The following is a 21,342-nucleotide window of genomic DNA, read 5'->3' as shown; positions in this document are numbered from 1 at the left end:
AGATGTTTCTTCCAAAGCAAATGTTGAAGCTCATCTCTCTCTCTGGGGCACTGGCCCCATAGCATGTATGTAACAAGCGGCATGAAGCTAGACCAGACAAAATATATGGCTGCCTGGATGCAGATGAAAACAGAAGAGAAGGGCAGTGGGGTGGGGGAATGACACGTGGGTTTTCAAATAAATAATACCGTTCCCCTTTCAGTTTCCTTGGTGAAACATGGAACTAGTTCTCTAAATTAAAGCAACTATTTCATTTGTGGCATTTGTCACCAGGATGGTTCACACCTAAGTAAAAGGTAAAGGCAAAGGACCCCTGGGCGGTTAAGACCAGTCAAAGGCGACTATGGAGTTGCAGCGCTCATCTCGCTTTCAGGCCGAAGGAGCGGCGTTTATCTGCAGACAGCTTTCCGGGTCAAGTGGCCAGCATGATTAAACCGCTTCTGGCGCAACGGGACACTGTGACGGAAACCAGAGTGCACGGAAATGCCGTTTACCTTCCCGCTGCAGCGGTACCTATTTATCTACTTGCGCCGGCGTGCTTTCGAACTGCTAGGTTGGCAGGAGCTGGGACAGAGCAACGGGAGCTCACTCTGTCGCGGGGGGGGATTCGAACCGCCAACCTTCTGATTGGCAAGCCCAAGAGGCTCAGTGGTACTTAATGGGATAGTAATACAGATGCCCATTCCATTTGCCAACTTTACTGTACTCAGTCTTTTATTGGCAGAGATGACAATCACGGCTAAAGCGTAAACAGAGTTCCATTTGTAATATGAGTGTGAAGCTAGTTATGAAGCACAGGAGAAAAGCAAGGGCGAATCGCAGAAGTGCGTGCATGTGTTTATGAACACATATTTCCGTGAGAGATAAAGTTAGCAAAAAAAGAAGAAGGTAGCGGGGGGAAATCAGACTAAATTGGGGCAAATTAACCTTTATAAAGCAGGGACTAGACAGAGGAAGCAACTATGTCAGTTCAGAGCCTTGTAAACAGCACTGTGATCCTCAGATGAAGGGCAGTATAAAAATTTAATTTATTATTATTATTAATAATAGACCATAGCAACTGGAAACAAAAGAGATTCCTAGGCAGACTGAAACTAACAGCAACAGAAGAGGGGTCAAAATACTCAAAGTAAACTGCACTTCCAGAGATGGAAAGATTACATAGTCCCTACCAGAGAAGAATGGCAGATGAAGTGATGGACTATGGTGAAATGGCTCAAATGACCGGAAGAATCAGAAATCAGGAAGACCAAAATTGTAATAAGGAATGGGGAAAATTTATAACTTATCTAAAGACCATTGTAACAGTTAAAATGTTAGTAGAATTGGAATATCATTTGTAGTTTAAGGGTGAATTATGGATACAATAGAGATATAAAAGATTTGGACTATTGTAACAAGATGCAGAAGGAAATAATTAATAACAGGACCCACAAAGGGGAGGATGGAAGTCCAGCAGATTCCTTGGAATCTTGTTTTTGGTCATTTATGTTTGATATATCTCTGTAAAATTTTAAATTGAAAAACCAAACTGCACTTCGGAGTGCTCACCTGCCAAATACAACGCTTTCACATGAGTAGGCTGCAATGCTTCATGAAATATAATAATGATCCAAGCTGGCCTTCGAGAGAGGTAGGGGATCCCCACTCGCTGTCCTGCGTTCCTGCTGAGATCAGCTTAGTGATGTGTTCTGGCTTGCCCAGCAGCCCACTCCAGCTGCCTGGGCTAAGGATACCACCGAGCGACGTCCGATGGGGCAGAGCAGGGGATGAGAAAGGCGGATCTGGGATCTGGGATGGCGGTGGAGTAGTTGTCCTTTGACCAGCAGAACCAATGCAGCATGAAGTAAAAGACTGGAGAATTTCCCCCATGTGGCAAAAAAAAAAAAAACAACACATCACAAATTAGTAAATTTAATGCACATACAAACAGACAGCCGTAAAGGGCCAAAGTATCACTGCGTGAAGATCTCAGTCTTTTGACAAAACATTTGGCCTCTCAAGTGTTACCTTTAATCTCCTTGGCATGCTAATTTCAAATTGTTTTATCTCCTGCCTCTTGCTTATGGTTATGAGCCACGGCTTTTGTTTCTTGTTTTTTTTTTTTAAGTTGTCTTTTAAATGATTGTAAGCTGCCTTAAGCATTTTAACACAAAGGCAGGGTAAAATATATTTAATAAAATTTCATATAGGTATATGTACACATAGAAACACACATTTATTATGTGCGGTGCTTTTTTTTCTTAAAAAAAATGTTTGAGTACTCTCATTCTGCATTCAACAATGGAGGCCTGGGCAAGGGGGCGGGAAGGGAAAGGGAGCCTTATCTCTCTCCCCATCACTTGCTGAACAGCTGTTCAGCGGCTTCCTTTCAACACCCCCTTCTCTTTTTGTAAAAAAAAAAGGAAAAGAGCACGGTCTGCTTTTGGCCCTAGGCAATTCAGCCCCAGGGACCATGCATTCGCTCCATAAGACGCACAGACATTCCCCTACTTTCAGGAGGGAATAAAGTGAGTCTTATGGAGCGAAAAATACGGTAAGTATCAATCAAGGAATGAATGGCTGTTTATTTTTTATTTTGTCTTTAATATCCACTGGTTGTTTTCGTTATACTGTTTTGGATCTAATAAAGCATTTGAAGAAGGGGGAAAAAAGAAAAGAAAAAGAAACAAGTCTTCCGTGAGCAGAATGCCACAAGATTTGAGTTGAGTCTGACAGGTAAAAGGTAAAGGTAAATTGACCCGTGGTCATTGAGCCTGACGACCTATTGGAAACCAGTATAATTATCTGGGTATTACTCTTTACAGGTCTCAGTTAATAATCTCACTACCAATTTCAGAACCTGCTGATCATTTCGGAGAATCTTCCTTGGCTATCCAGTTTAGAGGCGACCACAGTCGGTAAGCAAAAGCTGATGTGACAAACTCACTTGTTGCATAGTTGTTGTTCCCCCCCCCCCTCTATGCATCAAAATTAAAGCTAAAGGTCCATATTCTATGCAGGGGGGAAGTGAGGTGTGATAAAGCACAGACTTACTTCATTCATGGCAGGAAATCTGAGGGCGCCGAGATCTTCTGCTGTCCATTCACATAAATATATACAAGGCTTTGACCAAAGGGCCTCTTCCCAGGCATATGAACAATGCTTATGTTGTGCTGTTTTAAAAATTGATAATATTGTTTAGGCATCATCATTAATTCTATGGAAGAGTTGCAAGTGGCTAATTGTTGCTAGATTTTGCACCCCGGAACATTTCTCTATCTATCTATCTATCTATCTATCTATCTATATGCATCCATCTCCAAACACCATGAAAGAAATAAAATAAACAATTGCAGTAGATTACTTATCAGATCACTAGGAACAGACTCATTGGTCTGAGAGAGACATAATCCTCTCTGGGGGGTAAGTTTTGCATCTCTACTCTACCATGGTCAATTCCTCTCACCTTTCCTATACCCACGACTGTTGCTACATCTAAGCACCCTTTAGAGAACCGATTAAACCTAAGAAATGCAATAAAGTTTAGGAGCCTCCATGAGTTCATATTGATCAGATTTAACAACAGTCAGACATCCCAAATTGTGACCTACACAGACTGGCCCCAACAACATCAAACCTACCATCTCTGGACTATTTAATTGCTCATCTTCTAACATTGTGTATGCCATCAAATGCCAACAGTGCCCTTCAGCTCTCTATATTGGACAAACAGGCCAAACCCTATGCCAAAGGATAAATGGACATAAATCTGATATCAGGAATCACAAGACAGAGAAACCAGTAGAACACTTCGGTCTCCCAGGACATTCTATACAAGATCTCAAAGTAGCTGTCTTACTACAAAGGAATTTCAGAAACAGACTGGAAAGAGAAGTTGTTGAATTACAACTAATTACCAAACTTAAAACCATGGAGAGACCTGGTCTGAACAAAGACATTGGATTCTTATCTCATTATACATGACAAAGCTATCTTTAGCCATTTCACCCCTTGCCTTTTCCTGTAAGACCAATTGCAGTCGTTAACAGTCGTCAACAGGTTTTCCACACCTATCAGTCAATCCCCATTCCCACCACCCTTCTGAGTAATAACCCGCCCCTCCCCACTCTCTCACTATATATAAGGGTCTGGTGACTTCTGTTTCAGTGTATCTGAAGAAGTGTGCATGCACACGAAAGCTCATACCAAGAACAAACTTAGTTGGTCTCTAAGGTGCTACTGGAAAGAATTTTTTTATTTTTTATTTTGTACAGACTGGATTAGTGATTGGGGATGGCAAGGACGTGGTAACATTTTTACATCATGATTGCCTTCTTTTTTTCTATAATAAACTTTATTTCATTCCAACCCATTACAAAATTTTAAAAAAGAGAAAATCGTAATAAAAAAACCCTTTGCATATCCAAACAAGTTGCAAAATCTGAACATGTTACAAGGTGTCATATACATTCCAATTATCCCCTCTTCCCTTCCCTCCCCTTCCCTCCCCTCTCTAAGTTCCCTCCCTCCCTCCCCACCCGTTACTTCTCAGCATACCCATCACTGCCTTTGTATCGTTCTTTCGTCTGTCCGCATGATCTTTCCTCTATTCATATTCCCTTTTATCTCAATTGTTTGGGCCTTTACCAATCTGCCAGGAGGTCGGTTTTTCCTACATATAATTTGAAATAATCCTTTAATAGTTTCCAATTTCTCTCTCTTTCTGAATTGCTTATTCCTTTTAATTCTTCGTATTTTAATGCCAAATTATAATATGTTAACAATTTTAACTGCCAATCCCCCTTTTCTGGTATTATTTGAGATTTCCAATTCTTGGCTATCAATAGCCTCGCCGAGACCGTGGCGTACATGATTATATGTCTATCTTTTGGCTGGAATTCACTATCCACCATTCCTAATAGGAAAGTCTCCACACTCTTCTTGAATGGATATTTGATTATTATTTTTAACTCTTTATACACCATCTCCCAGAATACTTTAATTTCCTTGCAAAACCACCACATATGCAAGTAGGTCCCTACTTCTGTCTTACATCGCCAACATTGGTTAGTTACATTTTTATACATTTTGGCCAACTTGACAGGTGTCAAGTGCCATCTAAATTGCATTTTTAGAAGATTCTCTTTAATATCATAGTTTGGGGTCAGTTTACTATCTCTTTTCCACAGGTTTCCCCACTTTTCCAACATGATTGCCTTCAAACGATAATATCTTTGCTTAAGAAGGCAAGATATGAATTAGTTTTGTGTCCATACGTGGAGTCTTCAACTACGGAATAAACAACAAATGCTATTCTATTCCACACAGGCAGTGCCTTCCCTACTCCTTTATTGGCAAGCTACAACAAACCATGGTTTCCTGTTACATCTGAGCCAGGAGAAGTCTGGAGCAGGTCAGCATCTCAAAACATGGTTTGAAGTTGGTTTATGTTGCACCAAACCCAATGATCATAGTTTTCCCATTTGGACATTGTTGGGAACTATGGTTAATTGAAGATTGATGGGTTTAATTGCTCAGGGGCAGCCAACTCCCAAGAGACTGCGATCTACTCACAGAGTTAAAAACTGGCAAGTGGGGGTTTCAGGTCAAAGTTGTTGAGCTTTTTTTTAGGAAGGAGGAAGGTCCATTTTGGGGGTGTTTGGGTCAAGGTTGTTGAGTTTTTCCAGGGGGACAGTAAAATGTTGAGCTTTTTGGGGGGGAGCCACAGTTCTTTCAGCTTCTACCTGTTGGACATGCTTGCACTATGCCAATAACATAGGAAGGGATGGCGTGAAGATGGAGAATCTGGGGAAAGGTCTTGTGCATTAACCCAAAATCCAGTCATCTGAAATAGGCCAATTATCTTATCCTGACTGGGAATTCCCAGTGCCTACCAACAGAGAGCCAAGCCCACTTTTTAAAGGGTCCTATTGCATTACAACAAGGTCAGCTGAAACAGTCACTCTTACCCAGAGAGAATCACAGAAGCAATGATCCGACAGCATCACAGTCGCATATTCCTTCTTCGTACACACGGCAACCACTAGCATTCCTGAACAGGTAATAAACGCCTCAAAACCCGTTCCATTGCCTGTAAAAAGCTACAGATATATATGTATATATTTAATGAATTTGGTCAGCTCTTCAGGTGCACACATTGGCAGATGATAATAAACATTTCTTTTGCAATGAGTTATAATTGTCTCCAAACAGGTGTTGGCCCCCAGGCTCCTTTGAAGCTAGGCTGATTCATTCAGACGGAAGGGCAATCTTAGACCCGGGTGTATTTTTCTTTCCAGGCAGACCATGCCATTTTGATTCTACCAATTTCAGCATGGAACCACTTCTGGGAGGAGCTCTTTCCTAGCAGAGCTACGCAAAATGCTGTTTAACTGAGGCTGTCTGAAATTCTATAGGTAGCTTAGTTTACGTCTTCTACGGACCATAAACATCAGGTAAAGGTTATCAAGACAGCCACAGAAGAGGGGGTAAATACAATATACATCCCCAAAGATTGCACCTTTTAAATAAAAGGATACGAAAATCTACAATCAAAAATAGTTTGAGAATACAGACAGTCTTGACTCAGAACTTATCTTCCCTTTACATACAGGTGAAACTCGAAAAATTAGAATATTGTGGAAAAGTCCATTTATGTAAGCAATTGTTTTCATTAGCCAATGGAGTTTAGTATATGAGATAGACTCATGACATGCAAAGCAAGATATGTCAAGCCTTTATTTGTTATAATTGTGATGATTATGGCGTACAACTGATGAAAACCCCAAAGTTGTTAATTTGGGGTTCTCATCAGCTGTACGCCATAATCATCACAATTATAACAAAGGCTTGACATATCTCGCTTTGCATGTCATGAGTCTATCTCATATATTAGTTTCACCTTTTAAGTTGAATTACTGAAAGAAATGAACCTTTCCACGGTGTTCTAATTTTTCAAGTTTCACCTGTAGCTGTCAACTTTTCCCTTTTCTTGTGAGGAATCCTATTCGGAATAAGGGAATTTCCCTTTAAAAAAGGGAAAAGTTGACAGCTATGCCTTTATCGCTCGCTGCCTTGTTTTGATGGCTGCAGTGAGAAACGTTAGCTATAGTTTCTGTAATCTTAAATCTGCCCTCCGCCATCAAAACTGAAACAGAAAATTCAACAGAGTTCCCCAAATGTAGAGAAAGTAGCGAGGAGATAAATTAGGATCTTATAAACCTGTTTTTAAAATTGCACCATAGAAGAACATAGGCTACTGTTTCTACTGAGTCTCTTTCACAAACAAGAAACTCTCAAAGGCCGAGGCAGTCTGCTAAATCGGCACTGAACTACCTAGCCACTGAAATGCTTCCTGTTATCTAGCGATGTTTAATGCTTCTAAATACCTGGCAGTGTCCTTCTACTGCACCAGATGACTCTACTACTGAGCTCTGGCCGCTCGTCTATAATTTCACTGTGGGGAGAATGCAGATCTCCTTTCTAAACACTAGTGGTCATCAAGGGTCATTTCATTTTGTGCTGAACCTCGGAAATTAAGCAGACTTAAGCCAGGGATTATTTGGGAAATTGTTCTTTAAAATACGCAGTCAATTGAATACAGTATGTATTTCAATAGGTGGCAATCTTCACCAACACTATGTTAAATCCCAGGCACAGACAACAGCAGTGTTGTTAGAGAAAATATGAAAATGGGTCACTAATCTATTCCAGCCAGTTTTTTTTGTTGTGGTTTTAAAAAAAAAGATTACTATCTACAGTAGTACTTTACAATGAAATGAAATAGCCAGTGAAGTTTTGTTGTTGTTTTTTAAAAATATTACTATCTACAGTAGTACTTAACACAATCACTGGCTATTTCATTTCAGCGTAATCAAACAGGAAATTCCCTTTACTTTTCAAGCTGAAATTATATGCTTTTTAGAAGTTACTATATTATATACCAGTTTCAGTGACTTTTTAGGACTCAGGTATGTCGTCATCGGACCTTGCACAACCCCATTTCATGACATGCAAACTGGCCGGACCCCGAGACCAGCAATACAGAAGACCTCCCAGCTCGCCTTGCTTCCAAAAGCGGGGATTTTGGCTGCATTAGGAGCACAGAAGCAGGGAAGGAAGTTCAAATGACCTTGCTGCTATTGGCCTTGCAATCTAAGAAATGGTGCTGTGCTCTAAACCACTGAGCCTCTTGGGCTTGCCGATCAGAAGGTCAGCGGTTCGAAACTCTACAACGGGATAAGCTCCTGTTGCTCTGTCCCAGCTCCTGCCAACCTAGCAGTTCAAAAGCACGCCAGCGCAAGTAGATAAATAGGCACCACTGTGGCGGGAAGGAAAACAGCATTTTCATGCGCTCTGGCTTCTGTTGCGCCAGAAGTGGTTTAGTCTTGCTGGCCACATGAGCCAGAAAGCTGTCGGCGGACAAATGCCGGCTCCCTCGGCCTGAAAGCGAGATGAGCGCCGCACCCCATAGTCACCTTTGACTGGGCTTAGCTGTCCAGGGGTCCTTTACATTTTCTTTTACCCAAGAGATCTCCATAGAGAGACCAAGTTACTGTCACTCTCCGCAGCGTGCCCTATAAAAACGACGCATGAGAGCCAGCAAAAACTACATTCTGCATAGATGGATTCCAAGTGCCGATCACAAACACCCTTCTTTATGCAGACAACTGCATCCTGACTGGCTGGCCATTGCCAGTTGGAAGAAACGAAGGCTCAGTGATGCCCTCACCCTTCCAGTATGTTACAGATCACTGGAATTCTTTGGAAAGGAAAAAAAAGAGTATTTTTCTGCGGGGGAGGCCACCTAAAAACAACATGACTGCCACACTGTGCTCCTATCAACGTCCCCTAAAGGTCCTTTTTTTAAAAAAATGAAAAAAATCTGTGTGTACTTTGAAGCCAAACCTTCTGTAAATTACCAGGGTTCTTCAAAAATTGTTATTATTAAGGTAGTGATTATTTTTCTCCTTCCTAAGTACAACAAAAAAGTTGTCCAAATATGAATGATTAACCTATTAAACCGGGGATAAAAAACTAACATGAAAAGTTGTTATTCTAAAAATCTTCTTTTTTTAAAAAAAAGAATTTATTGGTCTTTTCAAAACAAAGAACAATATAACACCTACACAACACAAACACAAACACAAACCCCACAATCGAACCACAACAAAACAAAACACACCAAAAATTCTTATTCTTGTTTACACAAACAAAAAAACTTTTCTTCTTCAAATCACTACTTGGTGACTTCCCCCGTTTTCTCCCCTTTGGTTCCAAATCTAATTTACTTTAGCAACTTCTCATCTCTAAAATTAAATCATTCAAGAATCTAAACTGAACATACTTCTTAAAATCTTATTTTAACTCCAAAATAATCCCTCACTTCTTATTTTACATCAAATCTATTCCAAATATTACTTCGTAATAATTAATAATACAACTTCATAACATCACATATTACTTCTTATATTCTAAAAATCTTCATCTACTTGCATATTAAAGTTATACCAGCAAGAATTAGTCTTTGTGTAGAAAACTGTGATTTAAATCAAGCCTTACTGACTAGTGATTTAAATTGTGATTTAAATCAGTTTGATTTAAATCAAATCCACCCTGGGGGGTTCCCCCTTTCCTGCCACGGCAGTTGCCATACCTGTAGAGTTGCTTCCTCTTAGCCCCCTTGCCGCTGGCGCCTGGAGTCGTTTGTTCTTGGTCCAGGCATAGCCAAGCGCTGAAAGCAAACGCAGAGCCCGGCCACTTGTGAATGGGTGGGACGGCAATTCCCGCCATGCTGTGGGAGAGGTCGAAATACTGCAAGGCGCTATCCAGGCCCTGCTTCCGAGCCATCGTAAGGATTGAGCGCATCACCGGGACAACGTAAGGGTGCGTCTGTTTCGGGTCCTTAGTCCTCAGCAGCCTAATGAGCTGGTGGAGTTCTTCGGAGCTCATCGACTGGCTCCCCAAAGAGCCCAAGAGGACTATCAGGTTCTCGGCGCAGGCTCCGTGAAGCAGGGTGTGTTGGCCGAGGGTCTCCACGATGCGGCTGACCATGTTCGTATTGACACAGACAGCCCGGCTCTGCCGGTTGATGCAGCAAATTCGCTTCAGCAAGCTTGAGATGAAGACCTGGAGGTCGTGCGACTCGAGCTCCGGGAGCCACTGGATCAACAACAACAAGGGCTGGACGTTGCTGATGCCCAGCATCCCAACAGACGCGTGCTCACCTTCAATGGCCTTTGTGGAAAGCAAACGGAATGGTTACCAGAAGCTAACGGGAACAGCGGCGGCAGCAGCAGCAACAGGGGAGTTTGTGGCACCTGAAAGACCAGCAGATTTTTTGCGTGGCATAAGGCTGCCAGTGATTTTCATGGAGGCCACAAAAGGATGGCACTAGACAAGGGCTTATGCTAACATAAAGCCGGCGTCTCTTTCAAGTGCCGCAAAGATTTCTGCTGAAACAGAGCAACTTGGCTCTAGAAATTATTGGTCAGTAGTTTATTTGCAAATGAAAGCTCATTTCCACAATATAAACAGGTGAAACTCAAAAAAAATTAGAATATCATGGAAAAGTCCATTTATGTAAGCAATTGTTTTCATTAGCTACTGGAGTTGAAGAAGAAGAAGAAGAAGAAGAAGAAGAAGAAGAAGAAGAAGAAGAAGAAGTAGTTTTTATTTATACCCCGCCCTTCCCAGCCAAAAACCGGGCTCAGGGCAGCTAACACTAATTAAAATTCCAGCAAAAACATAACACAATCAATTTAAAATAACAGATTAAAATACAAATTTAAAAATTCAATATTAAAACTGCAGTCTCATTTTCAAATAACCCACCAATAAAAGAATGAAGCATAAATATCAAACAGAAACCAACCCAAAGGCCAGGTGGAACAGCTCCGTCTTGCAGGCCCTGCGGAAAGATGCCAAATCCCGCAGGGCCCTGGTCTCTTGTGATAGACTGTTCCACCAAGTCGGGGCCAATACTGAGAAAGCCCTGGCCCTAGTTGAGGCCAACCTAGCATCTTTGTTGCTCGGGACCTCCAAAAGATTATTATTTGAGGACCTTAAGGTCCTACACGGGACATACCAGGAGAGGCGGTCCCTTAGGTACGAGGGTCCTAAGCCGCATAGGGCTTTAAAGGTCAAAACCAGCACCTTAAACCTAACCCTGTACTCCACCGGGAGCCAGTACAGCTGGTAGAGCACTGGATGAATGCGGTCCCGCGGCAAAGACCCTGTGAGGAGCCTCGCCGCGGCATTCTGCACCCGCTGGAGTTTCTGGGGCAGCTTTAGGGGCAGCCCCGCATAGAGCGAGTTACAATAATCAAGTCTGGAGGTGACCGTCACATGGATCACTGTGGCCAGATCAGGGCGAGAGAGGTAGGGGGCCAACTGCTTAATACGGCGGAGATGGAAAAATGCCACCTTTGCTGTGGCTGCAACCTGCGCCTCCATGGAAAGAGAGGCGTCGAAGGTTATACCCAAACTCCTTGACAGATATGTCAAGCCTTTGTTTGTTATAATTGTGATGATTATGCCGTACAGCTGATGAAAACCCCCAAGTTGAAATTGTTAATTTGGGGTTCTCATCAGCTGTACGCCATAATCATCACAATTATAACAAACAAAGGCTTGACATATCTCGCTTTGCATGTCATGAGCCTATCTCATATATTAGTTTCACCTTTTAAGTTGAATTACTGAAAGAAATGAACCTTTCCACGCTATTCTAATTTTTTGAATTTTCAACTGTATGTGAGCGTGTATTACACACAGAGAGAGAGGGGGGGGGAGAGGGAGAGGGAGCAAATATTAAGTATAAATGAAATCAAAAGGCTCTGGGGCATTGCTATCTACAGCCGTATGTATGTATGATAAGAAACAAGAATGGGTCACTGTTTCCTTTTGTGTGCATTTTGACTTTGCAAAGAGACACCATGAACCTAACACTGCCTTGTTTTCTCTACACTCACATGTGTATATGCATGTGTGTAGCGAGTGTGTGGCAAATGGTTTCAAGCATAGGACAAAATGGACTTTAGGTCATAAAAAGCTTGTGCTGCAGTAAATCTGTTAAGCTCTGCCACCAAGAATCTTCCGTTGTTTTGGCTGCAACCGACTTTACAGCCTGGCCCTATTTTAGAAATTCCCATAACAAGCAGGTGTCTCACCATATTCAAAAGTTCTTCAAGCAGTTCCCGTGACGGCTGACCCATAGATTTTAGGACCTCAAATATATGGGCATAACCGATCCGCTCCTTAAACACTTCCTGAGGGGGTAAAATTAACATTGCACATAAGCAGCATACTGTTTGCAAAGATACGGACGTTTCTTTAAGCTGAAGATCATCCTACCAAACAATACAAATGGCAAGGTAAACCGTATGCTCCCCCCCCCCAATCTGGAGCAAAACAGGCCACGATATCTAGGTCGCAACCCCCAGTATGAAAACCAAGAGCAATGATATCATGTTCCACAATCCTAAAACAAAATCCAGCCCACATAGTGAACCAACAGCCTTCTCCTCCGTGAAATGCATGGTTGCGCAGGCGGTTCTATCCACCGTTAAAAGCTGACTGAGTTTGGGCCTACAGGTGCAGCAGACAAAGGCAGGTGTCAGGGAACTGTCCCCAGCGCAGCGCAAGGTGGTGGAAGGGCCCTCAGGATGCTACAGAGAGCCCCGGCCCCACCTGACCAGCAGCACCTTCTCTGGCAGCAGAGGGAGCAGCGAGGCTTCCAGCGGGGAGGGGCAGGCTTTTCAAGGTATGGAGGGAAAAGGCTCTGAGGATGCTGGAGAGACCCTGCACTCCCCTAGCTGAAGGAGACGCGCAGCTTCCGGCGCCCCAAAGGCGTCGAGGGGTGAAACGAAAGGATGGGAGGCGGGGTTTCCGTATACCGAAGCTCTTCGGTTGGGGTCAGAACCGGAAGGGGCCATTCCCAGATTCTGCCGACGCTTGATACAGACATGAACTTATTAGCTCTGCACTGTACATAGTTTGCACAACAAAACTATTAAAGGAAACTCGGAGTTTTGCCTGCTTACTCATGAACAACTAACCAGAGGAGGGCAACCAAAATGGTCAAAGGCCTGGAAACGATGCCTTATGAGGAACGGCTTAGGGAACTGGGTATGTTTAGCCTGGAGAAGAGAAGGTTAAGGGGTGATATGATAGCCATGTTCAAATATATAAAAGGATGTCATATAGAGGAGGGAGAAAGGCTGTTTTCTGCTGCTCCAGAGAAGCGGACACGGGGCAATGGATTCAAACTGCAAGAAAGAAGATTCCACCTAAACATTAGGAAGAACTTCCTGACAGTAAGAGCTGTTCGACAGTGGAATTTGTTGCCAAGGAGTGTGGTGGAGTCTCCTTCTTTGGAGGTCTTTAAGCGGAGGCTTGACAGCCATCTGTCAGGAATGCTTTGATGGTGTTTCCTGCTTGGCAGGGGGTTGGACTGGATGGCCCTTGTGGTCCCTTCCAACTCTATGATTCTATGATTCTATGACCTTACAGCAGGAATTTGAACAGAATCCCTTGTGACTACAAGTGAGCAACGCTACTTCGAAAAGCATGTGAAAACAACAGAAATCTCTGCAAACAGAACACTCCAATATTGGGGATAAATGTTCTAACTATGCCCCTTTTGCCTCAGTGATGATGTTTCAACTGTACAGAGTTTTTAAGGTAGGGGGGCATTTTAAAAATGGTACTTCTCTCCACCACCAACCCCCGGCCCACCACCTGAAGGGATGCAGTCCATTCTAGTTCTCTTAGCACACTACCAACACATTCTGCTAAAGGTGCAGGGTGAGGCCTGAGCAGGAAAGCCTCTGTGGCACACAACACATTATATCATTATCACCATCATCATTAGAATTTATATACAGTCGTACCTTGGATCCCAAACGCCTTGCGAGTTGAACATTTTGGCTCCCAAACGCCGCAAACCTGGAAGTGAGTTTTCTGGTTTACGAACGTTCTTTTGGAACCCGAACGTCCGACGGGGCTTCCGTGACTTCCGATTGGCTGCAGGAGCTTCCTGCAGCCAATCAGAAGCCCCACTTTGGTTTCCGAACGTTTGGAAGTCGAACGGATTCCGGTTGACCTCCGAGGTACGACTGTACTGCCCTATACCCAGAGGTCTCAAAATATAAACAAAAATCAAAATATAAAAGCACAAAATATATAATCAAAAATTTTTTAAAAAAACAACAACATTCACTTGTCAGGGGTGTTAAATAGAGCCGGCTGCACTCTCCGTCACCCTTTCCAGTCCAATAACCACTGCCATAAAAAGAACTTGTCAATATAATGACAGAGAAAGGACGCACTGGAAGACTGGGGCGGCGACCGCTCTGAGGAAGTTTTGCTTACCTTAGCGGCGGGAGATTTGTGCATCACTGCTGTAAGGGCTCGAATGGCCGATACCGCCAAGCAGTCTAGCTGTCCCTGAAATACCTACGAGAAGCAAAAAGGACACACGGCGTTACGGACAGTCGAGTCAACCACTGGCACCTTGAAGGGCAACAGCGCACCCCGTTCTTTCATGTTAGCGTGAACACACAATTTCATTCGCATGCTTCCCAATCATCTCCCCGACGCCCCCCTATCCCCCCCCCAAAGGCATGGATTTTATGACACCACAACCTACAAGAGAGAGGACGCCAGAGAAGGGTAGGCAGATATCTCAAGAGAAAGGAGGAGGAGGAAAGAAGCATTCACACATACCCAGAAAGACACTTGGACTGACATTTTCTCCATGCTTTTAATGGACAATCTCAAGAGGGAGGGACCAACAAATCTAGCCAGGTAATCAATAGTTAGTCTCAGTCCATGCTCCAGCACATGAAATCTTCTTAAACAGATTCTTAATTGCGCCTGCATAGTTTCATGTTTCGATAATTTGTTAACCCCATAGCGCTTTCCATGCAAGGGGCATCACAAGTCACTCGTCTCGAAAGAGTCGCAATACTTTTTTGTTCTGTCGAATTAGACTTGGGGGGGGGGGGCATTTTTTTCCTGTTTGAGAAACTAGAAATATTTTGTCACCGAAATCCGCTTGTGGATCTGCACAGTAAGACTGTGTGAACGAAGGGCATTTCATCTGGAGTGCAGAAAAACAAACAGGAGTTTTAAAAAAAAATTAAGCAAAGGTTGTTAGCTGAATTAGCTCTTAGGCAGGGATCACCATGCTGACTTATTAACAGATTAATTTAGACAGAATCGGGGTTCAGGCAAGTGCACTGTTTTCACCTGTTTCAGTCACTCTGCACAAGAACCTATTTGTTACCAAAGCTCCTACCATTTCTAAAGAAGTCATGAGGTAAGAACTGGCATTTTGCACTCTCTCACGATGGAAAACATTTTTTTTTTTTAATTAAGGCACCAATTGCTCCCCACCTCCCAAATTCAGTCTGTCCATTGTACTGTGAACAATGATTGGTTTTATTTTTTATTTCATTTCATTATTATTATTATTTTGCAACAGAATCAAGACATCACATCCAATCGCACAGATTTGACAAAACCCCAAAAGCCCAAATACACCACAGCGCTTAGAAAGATGAAAGGACGAGGGTGGGGAAAGGAGAGAGAGAGAGAGAGAGAGAGAGAGAGAGAGAGAGAAAGAAAGAAAGAAAGAAACAAACAAAGAAACAAAGAAACAAAGAAACAAAGAACTAAAATAAAACGAAATCACCAAGTTGGTAGTTTTGAAACTGGAGTTCTATTCCTGGACTTCACCTTCCTCCGTTTAAAAAATAAAACGCGACAAATATTGTACATATCAAATGCTTTGACATTTTTGTTGGCCTAATAACGGCACCGCCTTAATGCGGATTTTGGTATGCTTAAGCCTTGAAGCACCTTTTAAACCTAGCTTGCATTTTTCGGTTAGTTAAGACAAACTAAATCTTAGGGACAAGGTGTTTTAGAGGTGAAGTACAGGAAAGGTCTCGTTCAACTGATTGCCACTGCGCCTCAGCTTCAACTCAAAAGATACCTGTTCCTGATTCATTTCTGTCAGTAATTTGTTGGCAAGGTCTTTCTCAGTCTTGTCTGCCACCTGACTGTTAGCATTTAAAAACAGCTGTTAAAAACGGGAGATAAGAATAATGGGAACAGGCGTGTTAAACAGTCAATCTGCAGGCCGGAGACAATAAAAGGATGGAGCAAACATCTCACTAAACCAGCAAGTTAACACAATGGCTGTAACAAATAAAGGGTCCCTTTTTTCCAGAAGTAAATAGCTAGGATTGGGGGATATTTTTCCTCCTTTCCAGAGGTCATCTCAAGAGATGCAAAATATGGAGATAGGAAATGTCACTATCCACAGAAACAGAGGAGGAGAATGCCAAGATCTGGCAATTCTCATCTCCCCCAAACCACATCTCTCCAAGCATTGTGTTGATAATGGAATTGAGAATGGGGTGCATTTTGTAAAATTTCATTTGGCCTATGCAAATATAACACCCTGATCTTTTAAATCATAGTTAAGAGATCGGGTGTGGGCCATAAATTTGTATGCACCCCTCCCTGCCAATACCCCATCGTATTGGAACAATTTTCCTGCCCTTCCCCTGTTTTTAAACCATAGTTAAGGATATCTCTACACTGACTTTAATTATGGTTAGTACTAAGCTGGTTCACTCTCAACCAGAATTTGCAAATGAACTTTGAACCGTATTTTCAAATTCTAGTCTAGAGAGGAACCAGGTTACTATTAACCATGGTGTAGTTATTTCCTTGGAGTGTAATAAGGTAAAAGGTAAAGGACCCCAGGATGGTTAAGTCCAGTCAAAGGCGACTATGGGGTGCGGCGCTCATCTCGATTTCAGACCAAGGGAGCCGGCATTTGTCCACAGACAGCTTTCCAAGTCATGTGGCCAGCAGGATTAAATCACTTCCGGAACACCGTGATGGAAGCCAGAGCACACGGAAACACTGTTTACCTTCCCTCCACAGTGGTACCTATTTATCTACTCGCACTGGCATGCTTTCAGACTGCTAGGTTGGCAGGAGCTGGGACAGAGCAACGGGAGCTCACCCCATCATCACAGTGATTTGAACCGCTGACCTTTTGATTGGCAAGCCCAAGGGGCTCAGTGGTTTAGACCACAGTGCCATCCACATCTCTCACCTTGAGGTGTATGGGGTACTGAAAGAGTAGTGCCTCTGTGGTGGGGGACATGTTGTGCTCCTTCTGCAGAAGTTTGCCCAGCTTTGGTCCCTACCCTGCACTCAGCTCTCACCTGTGGTTTCTAGAATTTCTCAGCACATGACACAGCAGCCACACCCAGGAAACGGCTTCAACTGGCCAGCTAAACCAAGTGAAGGCAGCCGATGGGTCTGGCAGGTGGGCTAGTCAACCTGGGAAGGGAGCCCACTGAGGAGAAGGAAAACTCGGATCCTAAACCTCAGCTGCCTTGAGGGATATCTTCAGGAGAAGGAAAGGCTAAGCAGTACAGGTAAACCCTACACAAATCTGGAGTGGAATCCCTAAGATGGCTGGAGGGCATCTTGTACGCCTGTTTCTGGCAACTCCGGAGCCAAGCTGGTATTGCTCTGCTTTCCTTTGGACCACATCAGTGAGGCCGAGAGGTGGGTCTTATCTGGGCACCCCAGGATCTCTATATATGCTGCCCAGGCTTGCACCCTGAGGAGGTCACCAGCGGTTTGACTTCACCCCTGGACACGCGAACTCCATTGTCTCTCGAGACGGACGGATACCAAACAAGCAGTTATTTCCCTATGCTTATTTCATTTACATTCCGCTTTCCCTCCAATCTGCTCAAGGCAGTGTACATAGGCACCACCACGATTCTATCCTCACAACAACCCTGCGAGGGAGGTTGTGCTGAGAGTCGGGGGTCTGACCCCAAGGTCGCCCAGTGGAATCTTCACAGCCAAGTGGGAACTTGAACTTGAGTCTCCCAAGACCTGACAGACTCTAACCATTAGTAACCCCCCAAAAAAGTAAAAACCATTTTTTTAAAAAATAAAAAAGTCTGACCATTACACCACACTGGCTCTAGCATCACACTCTCTAGTTCAGTGTTTTTCAACCTTTTTTGGGCAAAGGCACACTTGTTTCATGAAAAAAATCACGAGGCACACCACCATTAGAAAAAGTTAAAAAAATTAACTCTGTGCCTATATTGACTATATATAAAGTAATTTTTCATTTTTTCCCACGGCACACCAGGCAACACCAGGTTGAAAAACACTGCTCTAGTTAAGGCCAGGGTGGGGGTCAGGGGGAGGATGGGAGGATGGAGAAAATCTGTACCCAAAATGCGAAGGCTTGAGGGAGAGGGAAAACTTTTATCCTGAGGGTGTGATCCCACACTCTTAAATCACAACTGAAATCTGGAGAGTTAGGTCTTCCCTAGCCAAGCTGGGATAGCCACCATATAAAAAGGTTTGCCGCCCTACACATCACAACGAAGACCAGTACCATTTTTTGTTACGGTTGTTGTTACGTTTGTACCCTGACTCCATAATGGAACTTGGGGTGGCATACATAGGATTTCCAGGCAGACGCCGACCACACCTAGACCTGCTTAGCTTCTTGTGACTCCAGACCACGCCTATAAGGGTCCGCTTCTTCAAGCAAGAGGTTTCCCCTCTGCATATGTAAGGGAAAAACATACCTAACATAATTTATGGAAGTAAAAGAAAAAAGAATATCATGAAGAAACCTAAGTGAGTTCAACGTGACCAAAAAAAGGGGGGGACCCCAAAACTAGCACAAAACACACAAATGTTTAATTATTTTTTTAATCATTTCCCTGCCCCTGTGTTTTTAGCTGTTCTTGTTTTATCAGTAAGCTGCCTTGAGACCTTGCCTAGGGGAAAAGTCAGGGTATAAATTTAATAATAATAATTAATAACATTGATGGAGATGTTAGTCATTACAGTAAACCCTCGGGTTACGTTACTCTCACGTTGTGAAAGCGGCAAACCCAGGTTTCGCTGCTCGCGCATGCACAGATGTGCTCTATCACGCCGCGCACATGCGCAGAAGCGGCACCTCTGGATACGGATTTTTCGGGGTGCGCATGGACCCCCATAACAAATTAAATTCATATCCAGAGGGTCCACTGTATAGATTATTCAAGTTGCCCAACACATACCCACACATGCCGTGCCCCTCACTCAACCACCAATGAATGTCCAACATACCCCTAAAAAATGCTCTCAAGGACGGGGGGCACTATCCAGAATGTAATCCAATGCACAGCGTGGGGGTGCATTTTGATAAAGAGAAAAATCGGCAGAAACCCCAAAGCACTTAAGGATCTCCCCCAAGATTCTTTGGATCGGAAACTTCCACAGTGTCAGATCACTGGTCCATCAAACACAGTACTGTCTATGCCAGTGGACAGCCGCTCCCAAATGTTTTGGACAGCCGTCTCTCTCAGATTGATCCGGAGGCCTCTTACTTGCTCCGAATATGCTCTACTACTGAGCCACAGCCCTGGTTGCAGCCTTTGAGCATGTAAATTTGACCCATTCATGGTCCATTTGTGGTCCTCCCTCCATGTAGAGAAGTGACCGGGGCTTCAACCTTAAGACTATCTGGAGTAGCAGATCAAGGAGGAGTTCTGACGTCGTATGCAATCGATATTCTGAAGAGGCAAATGTACAGAAGAACAGCATGTCTTTTCCGGCAGCCTGTGCGGGGAGGAGGGTCAGACTAAAAGGATATTCCCATCTTAAAATCTTTTAAACTCTTCAAAAACAACACAGCTGGAAACATGGCAATGCCAGCTGCAAGTTAGCAACCTGCTGCTGGGAGCCAGGAAGCAAAATGGTTGGCGGAGATTGAAGAGCATCTGAGCAGGGCAATGATACAACCCAGATACAACCCAGCCTCCATTAGGTTCCTGAAACAAGGCTATATTTGAAGAGGATTAGCCGTCCCTGCCTTTGTGTCAGTCAGGCACAGCAAACGCAAAACGGAAAACCTACCAAAAAATGATAGCTGCAGAAAGACTGCTTTTATTCTTAAAAATCACCTGAAGCATTTTTGGTGGCGGAGAGTGGTTGTCCCTCCCACTCCTGGGTATTTTAATATAATGGCGCTTTCAGGAGAGAGTATGTAGAATACTCTGATAAAGAGATTCCGCCCTCTTGGAATGCTCAAAAGAAGAGCAGCAAAGGAGAGTCGATTCTCTTCTTTTCAACACCCTGTCTCTAAAGAAGGCCGACTGTCTATTAACAGAGGGCACAGAACATTTGGATACTTGGTTTTGTTGTCAGCTGGTATAGTTTTCTTGTTTATGGTTCATGTCGATGAGGACACAAAGGGACTCAACCCAAGGATCTTAGCAGGGAGAAAAGGCACCCTATCCTCTGCACCCTTTGGGCAACTCTCACGCATCAAGAACTGTTGATCAGAACCACTTCCCAACAGTGGCTAGAAAGGTGTGCTGCAGTTCATCAGCTCAGCCAAGTCAGATGACACATTGGAAACCTATCCACAAGGACACTGCTGCCTTCCATGATTTTTCCCATGCTGCCTGTCCCCCCCCCCCAAGAAGTGGGGGACAGGAGAGGGAGGGGCCAGGGAACTTACTGCAGCTACATAATGTACTTCAGTGATGGAGGAACAGCATAACGTGTTTCCCCGAAAATACGACACTGTCTTATATTTATTTATCCTCAAGAAGACACACTATGGCTTATTTTTAGGGGGTGCTGCCCATCTTCTTAAACGCTCTGCGTCGGTACGCTGCAAAGCCACGCCTATCGCTATGTCTTATTTTTGGGGTATGGCTTATATCGCACAAATGCTTAGAAATCCTGCTACGGCTTATTTTATGGGTATGTCTTATTTTGGGGGAAACAGGGTAGAAAGGAAGCATAGCCATGCCTTGAGGCACTGAGCTAATGGATGGGGTTAAGCAACCCAACCTTAGGATTCCCTCTGCACGTAAGACCAACATCTCAGGAATTAACAACCAGTGGATCCTTGACTTTGCGTGGCTATTAGGCATTGAGCATGAAACTATATTGAATGTTGTTTTTCAATCCACACACCGGGACTAGTACAACAACCCTATCCTGGTTTACTCAGAAGTAAGTCCCGCTGATTTCAAAAGCGCACAGTAAATATGCACGGCATTCGAAACGCTGAGTGTAGTCAAGTTGTTGGCAAGACGCAATTCCACGCACAAACGTACAGGTGAAACTCGAAAAATCAGGATATCGTGGAAAAGTCCATTTATGTAAGCAATTGTTTTCATTAGCTACTGGAGTTTAATATAGGAGATAGACTCATGACATGCAAAGCGAGAGATATGTCAAGCCTTTGCTTGTTATAATTGTGATGGTTATGGCGTACAGCTGATGAAAACC

The 21,342-nt window shown here is 43.5% G+C and overlaps 1 protein-coding gene across 1 annotated transcript in view; it reads right to left on the bottom strand.

Annotated features, from left to right (window-relative positions):
* Positions 1–21,342, bottom strand: part of NBEAL1 (neurobeachin like 1) — a 109,040-nt gene that overhangs the window by 62,398 nt on the left and 25,300 nt on the right. The window contains 10 exon segments of the mRNA XM_033169829.1: positions 1,538–1,608; positions 1,611–1,854; positions 3,037–3,059; positions 3,062–3,155; positions 5,952–6,083; position 8,811; positions 9,638–10,218; positions 12,153–12,251; positions 14,356–14,439; positions 15,983–16,069. Coding sequence (XP_033025720.1) covers positions 1,538–1,608; positions 1,611–1,854; positions 3,037–3,059; positions 3,062–3,155; positions 5,952–6,083; position 8,811; positions 9,638–10,218; positions 12,153–12,251; positions 14,356–14,439; positions 15,983–16,069 — 1,416 coding nt within the window.

The sequence above is a fragment of the Lacerta agilis genome, chromosome 1 (assembly GCF_009819535.1).
Source record: "Lacerta agilis isolate rLacAgi1 chromosome 1, rLacAgi1.pri, whole genome shotgun sequence".
In the NCBI taxonomy this organism is placed as follows: Eukaryota; Metazoa; Chordata; class Lepidosauria; order Squamata; family Lacertidae; genus Lacerta; species Lacerta agilis.
This window is presented reverse-complemented; position numbering and strand designations above follow the sequence as displayed.